The sequence below is a fragment of the Penaeus chinensis genome, chromosome 43, assembly GCF_019202785.1.
Source record: "Penaeus chinensis breed Huanghai No. 1 chromosome 43, ASM1920278v2, whole genome shotgun sequence".
In the NCBI taxonomy this organism is placed as follows: Eukaryota; Metazoa; Arthropoda; class Malacostraca; order Decapoda; family Penaeidae; genus Penaeus; species Penaeus chinensis.
In genome coordinates, this window is record NC_061861.1 from 1,774,627 (window position 1) to 1,782,049 (window position 7,423).

The 7,423-nt window shown below is 35.5% G+C and overlaps 1 protein-coding gene across 1 annotated transcript; it reads right to left on the reverse strand.

Annotated features, from left to right (window-relative positions):
- Nucleotides 1-324: 324 nt before the first annotated feature.
- Nucleotides 325-3,740, reverse strand: LOC125048281 (ER membrane protein complex subunit 3-like). The gene is made up of 5 exons (XM_047646903.1): nucleotides 3,570-3,740; nucleotides 2,280-2,380; nucleotides 1,951-2,103; nucleotides 1,242-1,403; nucleotides 325-771 (listed from the first exon to the last, which is right to left on the reverse strand). The coding sequence occupies exons 1-5, from the start codon at nucleotides 3,716-3,718 to the stop codon at nucleotides 563-565; spliced, it is 774 nt and encodes a 257-aa protein (XP_047502859.1). The 5' UTR covers nucleotides 3,719-3,740; the 3' UTR covers nucleotides 325-562.
- Nucleotides 3,741-7,423: the final 3,683 nt, after the last annotated feature.

Consider the following 7,423-nt stretch of genomic DNA (forward strand, 5'->3'; position numbering starts at 1 on the left):
TACTGCAACTGCCCTCTTTACACAGTATGCAAACTATATGCTCCAATTCAAATTACATAATCTCTTCCCTTTCCTTTCCTCTAAGTTCCTCCTTTTAACTCTGAAGATAGCTGATATTCATATCTTGTGATGTGATCATGAATAACAAGGAGACAGTTTATATATGTGATGCAGGGTTGAAGTGATGATACAAGGTATTCACATTTACTAATATTGTCTTTGCATTTTATGCTTTCTATTTCAATGTATTATTAATTGGGAGGAATCTTGTTATAAGTCTTCACTGACTGTGATTTAAGAATTAAGGATACTCAAATACATAAATAAAATTTTCATGTTACTTCTTTATTATCAACAAAATGTGACATATCAAATATTCATATCCTTCAAAATTTACATTCATCCATCACATTTTCTCAACTTACACATATCTGTTTTATAAATATGCATGAAATCCTTTCTCCTTAACTTAACAATGTAAATTCTTACTGAATGTTCGAAGATGACACTTTAACCACTGATTTTGTGGAAAGTCATAATTTCTAAAAAGGAAATTACATTTTTAAGTATTATTTGCAAATGAAAATGAATCAAAGAGGCAGTCAACCTCTGCTTTCTGAAGAAGGTCCACCTCCACATCTTTTAAGGCCCATTTATGTTCTGCAATTTCAAGTGCTTCCCACTCTGCCTTGAATGCTGCTTTGGGATCCTGAGGCATCGCCATGGCGGCACCGGACATCTGCTCCTCCATGATGCGAGCCTGGTCAGCAGCTGTCAACATCAATAAATACATGTGAAATAAAATCCTATGTCAATTTACTTGTATTAACACAGTTAAGCTACTTTCATACATCATGAAAATAAAATATATCTAACATGAAATAAAATAAATAAATTTTAAAACCATAATTCAGAATCTTAGCTAAAGAAAAAAAATCTACAGATATATATATATATATATATATATATATATATATATATATATATATATATATATATATATACAGTGACCCCAAAGACATTACAAAAGAGGGTTCTTAGAAAAGTATCTAAAAATTTGAAAGTAAAAATAAGCTAGAGCACATTCAACTCTACCATGTCCATTCCTTTCCCGAAAGCACTCTAAAATATTTCTTCATGAATATGTCATAGATTCCTACATCCCCAAAAAACTGATAAAATGATTCAATAAATCAATTTTTCTTATCATATTCTTTCAATTATTCTCCAATGCTTCTTACCATTATTTTCTCCGAGGACAAGCGTGTAAATAGAGCGAAGTCCAAATACATTAAGGAAATACCAGGAAGCTGAAGATACCCAGGAGGCATCCAGGGACACCAACTCGATGCCTCGCTGCAACATAGGCTTGAACCGCAGCGTTAGGGGGAAAGGAACCTTGGCTGGGGGAAAAGAAAAAAAAAAGCTTTGTTAAAACAAAACACCCATAGATGTGCTAAGACATATAATGATGTATGTACTTTGTCACTTGTATGTTAGTTCACTCTCTCTCTCTTTCACACACACACACACACACACACATACACTTTTATGCACACAATCACACATGTATAAATGCATACGTGCATACACATACACATACAAAAGCATGCATGCACAAAAGCGCATGCACGCAAGCACACGCACGCACGCACGCACGCACGCGCGCACACACACACACACACACACACACACACACACACACACACACACACACACACACACACACACACACACACACACACACACACACACACACACACACACACACACACACAAACTCACATTTTCTCTGTCTCTCACACTCACTCTCTCACACACTCTCACTCGCAGTTTCTCTCCCCCACATTCTCACTCACACTCACTATCTCACATACTCTATGACACATACTCACTCCCACTCTCTCACACACCAATATCACAAAATAGCTTTCCAAAGAGTGAGCTTACTGGTAACAAATCCAGAGAAGGTCCAGTTGATCCATCCACCAATGGCTATCATGGGCAGTACATTCGTCAGTTGACTCTTCAGCATCTCAATCATCATATTTGGATCCGTCATGGGCTGGGGAGCTGCTGAACGCTTTACGGTTTTCAAGTAACCTGTAGAGAGGGAGAGAAAAAAAAAAGGTAAAAATGTCACAGTCTTTCAATACTCTTGATTATAAACAGAACTTAAAATGTTTATGAATGGTGCATAAACCTAATCTATGAAAACAATAATTTCTCACGAACACATAAATATAAGAGAATGTTACAGAAGAGATACACATAATTACCTGACTCTTCATTATTGAAGAAATGTCTTCGCATGAGGAAAGATTGTTTTGGCAAATATTTCCCATTCTCGCGCAGCATTCTCGCTCTTATCATTGCTTGGCTGTTAAAAAAAAAATTCTGTTATTGTCCCGAGTATTCGTATAATGTAATAACATAATACTTAACCATAGAAGCCTAAAAAGGCACCTTAAATACGTGTCTTCAGTGAGGATGTTCTTGCCTATGTGTATTAGTAACAGGCTACTCCATCAAAATCTATTAAATATGGAACCAGTTCAAGCTCAACAGTATATACATGGTAGAGCTCTGCTTGCCTTTGCTGGAGTACCAAAGGCATGGCAGCAAAGACAAGCATGCAGTAAAATATATGTATAACAGCAACAATCCATTTTTTCCAGAAGTTAGCATCAAAGACACTAGTGATTTTGTAAAGAATTACTGGCCAGAGGCTAAAAACATTCCCATTTATGACCAACTGTTAAAGGGCTTGAATCCCTGAGGCCATCCAACCCCCAATACTGTTTACATTCCAAGCCTGGCAAAAGGAGATGATCCCTAACTTGAGTTTAGTTCCAGAGTCCAATAACACTAGTGAAACACCAGCTTCTGTCAAGTGAAATCCTGGCTTAAGGCTTATGAAACCCCTTCTTCTGTCAAATGGAACCTCTGCTTACTGCTTAGAAAAACCCTGGCTCAAGGCTAATAAAACCCCAATTTCTGGATAATAAAACCAAAAAACCTCCACTTAAGGCTAATGAAACTCCGGCTTTTGCTTACGCTATGGAAGCTCCAGATCAGTGATACTAAAATCCTGGCTTTTGGCTACTAAAACCCTGGCTTAATGCTAGTAAATCACCTCTGAAGCCTAATGAAACCCTGGCTTTTTGGCTATTAAAACCCCTCTCAGCCTAATGAAACCTCAGCTTATGACTCATGGAACCCCTCGGATGCCTAATGAAACCCCGGCTTTTGACTCGTGGAACCCCTCGGAAGCCTAATGAAACCCCGGCTTATGACTCGTGGAACCCGACTTGACATCTGCCTTGACATGACAATCACCCCGAGTCATTATCTTTCACATACTCTCAACACCAATACCCACCCGTAAGAAATCACCCGAAAAAAGAATCCACACCTACATAACCTACTCATAAAAACGCAAAACAAAACCTCCAGGACACGAAATAAATAAGAAAAAACCCATAATAAATAACACACCTTCTGCTATGGAAACTTCCCCCCCCCCCCCCTCCCCTAACACCACCAGTTCTCACCCTCTTAAAACTCACCTATCTTGGACTTGGGTCAGATCTACCTTCTTCTGGGTGGATATCAAGACGCTCACGTAGTGCCTTACAATCCCGCAAAGGAAAGTAATGAGCACAATGGGGAGAAAAACCCATATTCTTATGTCCGAATCGAGGAGTAGTTCGGCCATCACGGTGGTCGCTTAAACTACGTGGTCCGTCTGGTGTTATTGATTGACAGGATATAGAAAACGAGGTATTTCGAGGGTAGACTGTGAAAGATTTTGTTTTATTTATTATTTTTTTTTTTTTTTTTGTTTTAGTTTTGTTTTAAGCTAATTTTTTGTTTTGGTTTAATATTTTTTGATTGAGTTTTTGTTTTTTTAATTCATTTTTTTGTTTTAATTTAATTTATGTTTAAATTTGATTTTTGGTTTGATTTAATTTATTTAAATTTGATTTTTGTTTTAATTTAATTTGTTTAAATTTAATTCTCTTTAAATATAATTCTGTTTTAATCTAATTTCTACTTCAATTTAATGTTGTTTTAATTTAATTTTTGTTTTAGTTTAATTTTGTTTTAATTATTTTCTGAAACTGTGATATCTTTCTGAAACTTTATTTTTAAATTAAAAGATAGATGGGCTATGAGTTTTTTTTTTTTTTATATCTCAGTGAACCTATCTATCTCTATATTTTTCTCTCTTTCTTCTTCTTTTTCTTCTTTGTTTTTTTCTTCTTCGATTTCTTCTTCTACTTCTTTTTCTTCTCTCTCCCCCCTCTCCCTCCCTCCCTCTCTCTCTCTCTCTCTCTCTCTCTCTCTCTCTCTCTCTCTCTCTCTCTCTCTCTCTCTCTCTCTCTCTCTCTCTCTCTCTGATGGTGATGATAGTAATAATGATAATGATAATAATAGTAATAATAATGATAATAGTAATAGTAATGATAATGATAATGATAATAATAATGTTAATGTTAATAATAATGTTAATGTTAATGATAATGATAATGATAATGATTATAATAATGATAATTGTAATAATAATGGTAATGATAATAATGGTAATAATGATAATAATGATAATAATAACAATGATTACCCTGTCATCATTATCATTACCGTTATCATCCCATTATATAATGATAGTGATAATAACTTCCATTATTATATTAATAATAATGGTAATAATAATAATAATAATAATAATGATAATGATAATGATAATAATAATAATAATAACAATAACAATAATAATAATGTTGATGATAATAATGATAATAACAATAATAATAATAATAATGATGATAATAATTATAATAATAATAGTAATAATAATAGTAATAACAATAATAATAACAATAATAATAATAATGATAATAATAATAATAACAATAATAATAATAATAATCATAGCTAGAAGTGTATAAGTTGCAGAGAAATTTGGGATGAAAACAGGTGCTCAACAGAAACGAAATGAACCGAGGTGGAAACGGAGAATAAAGGGTGATAGAAGGAAATTGAGACATGGTGTTAATCTGCTGGAAAGAGGGCTGAAAGGACAATCAGGTGCGAAGAAGACACAGAAAATCAAACAACTAAAGGAAAAGTACAGGGTGAACAGAAAGGGGATAAAAACTGCCATAGAAGAATTAAAACAAAGAATGGCGGGGCAAAGTGTGGAGAAACTGAAGAGATATGAAGACAGAATTGAACAGTTTAGGCAAAATAGGATGTTTGGTTTGAATCAGAAGAAGTTCTATGACGAACTTAACAAAAGTTCAGATTTTTCAAACGAGATACCGAATGCGGAAGAGTGTACAAAAATCTGGGGTGACATTTGGAGTGTGGAGAAGGAGCACAATATAAGTGCTGTATGGCTGAAAGAGTTGAAAAAAGAAATAGATCGTGATATGAAACATACGCAAGACACGGTGAAAATTAGCACAGAGAAAGTTAAAAAGTAAAGTAGGAAACTTCCGAATTGGAAAGCACCAGGACCAGATGGAGTACAGGGATATTGGCTAAAACACTTCACAGCTCTTCATGAAAGAATCGCATCCCAACTTGATGGTATGTTAACAGAAGCGGAGGTCCCTCAATGGACAACACATGGTCGAACAGTGCTATGTCAAAAAGATCCACAGAAAGGCACAGCAGTTGCTAATTATCGACCTATTACCTGCCTTCCATTAATGTGGAAACTTTTGACGGGCATTGTAGCAGATGAAATGTACCAATATCTAGAACAGAACAATATATTACCGGATGAACACAAAGGATGTAGGCGAAGAAGTAGGGGCACCAAAGATCAACTGCTCATAGACAGAACCATATTCAGAGATTGTAAGAAAAGGCTTACGAATCGGTCCATGTCTTGGATAGATTACCGAAAAGCCTATGATCTGGTCCCGCATAGTTGGTCTTATAAGTATAGAACGATGTGTCAAAGATGGGGAGAGTAGTTTGAAAGCGTACGTGTCCAAATCTAAAGAGAAACTGTTAAAGGGTGTAGCAAAATTCGAGGAATTAAATGCAAGAGAACTGGAGGAGGTTAGAGATCTTAAGACAAGAAACGCAAACGAAACGAAAGATAGGTGGACTGGAAAGAGAATGCATGGACAGTTCGTCAGAGACTTAACAGATGATGTAGACAAGGAGAAGACTTGGGGATGGTTGTCAAAATGCGATTTGAAGGTTGGTACAGAAGCCTTGATTTGTGCCGCACAAGAACAATCGATCAGGACAAATTATGTGAAGTATCACATTGATAAAACGGCTGTGTCGATTGTGTGGCCAAGCAGGTGAAAGTATTCAACACATTGTAAGTGCATGTGGGAAGTTAGCCCAAAAGGAGTACAAGAGGCGTCATGATAATGTAGCGAGAAAGATCCATTGGGATATATGCAAGAAAAGAGGACTGGAATGCAGTGAGAAATGGTATGAGCATGCCCCTGAAGGAGTTGTGGAGAGTGATGATGTAAAGTTGTTATGGGATGCAAATATCCAGTGTGATAATGTGATAGAGGCAAGAGGGCCAGATTCAGTCTTGGTAGAAAAGGAGGAACATACGGCAATTATCATTGACATAACAGTACCGGCGGATGCAAACGTGGCAGAGGAGAAGAAAAAAGTAGAAAAGTATTAAGATCTGAAAAGAGAAATAGAAAGACTGGAAACTGAAGAAAGTAGAAGTTGTCCCTGTTGCTATTGGAGCTCTGGGATCTGTGACCAAAGGATTTGAGAAGTGTGTTGAAAAGCTTGGGATTCACTGCAACTTAGGAGTACTTCAAAAGACTGCGTTGTTGGGAACTGCCAGGATTTTGCGAAAAGTACTGGAGATTTGAGAAAGAAAATGCTGGTAGCCCACGGTCATTTGTTATGGCCCGCCTATCAGTATAGAACCTGGCAATAAGAACAGCCAGACACGTGTGAAAAAAGAAATAATAATAGTAATAATAATAATAACAGTTACCACTATTATTATCATTGTCATTATCATTAATATTATTATTATTAATATCATCAACATTAGTAGTAGTAGTAATATTATCATCCTCATTATTATCATTATCATGATGGTTATCATTATCATCATCATTATTATTATAATTATCATTTGGTTAGTTCTTGTTGACTACGTTTCTTTTATTTTCTGTGTGTGTCATGGTTGTCGTGCAATGATTATACTCGGTGTAGCTAACAAACTTGCGTTCTGTTTAATAATCTTGCTACATATTTTAGTATAGTAAGGGCCTTTTCCTTTTTGCAAGTGTAATATATATATATATATATATATATATATATATATATATATATATAAGTGAATTCCAAAGGATGCCGAACGTCTTCGCTTGCATTTTGCAAAGCATTAAGTCTTCATCAGGATTTTAAGTAAATT

Coding starts and splice junctions, on each gene's coding strand:
- LOC125048281 (XM_047646903.1), bottom strand. CDS start 3,718: ATGGCCGAACTACTCCTCGATTCGGACATAAGAATATGGGTTTTTCTC. Junction 2,104..2,279: donor CTTCAATAATGAAGAGTCAG/GTAATTATGTGT, acceptor CCCTCTCTACAG/GTTACTTGAAAACCGTAAAG. Junction 772..1,241: donor TGTCCTCGGAGAAAATAATG/GTAAGAAGCATT, acceptor TGATGTTGACAG/CTGCTGACCAGGCTCGCATC.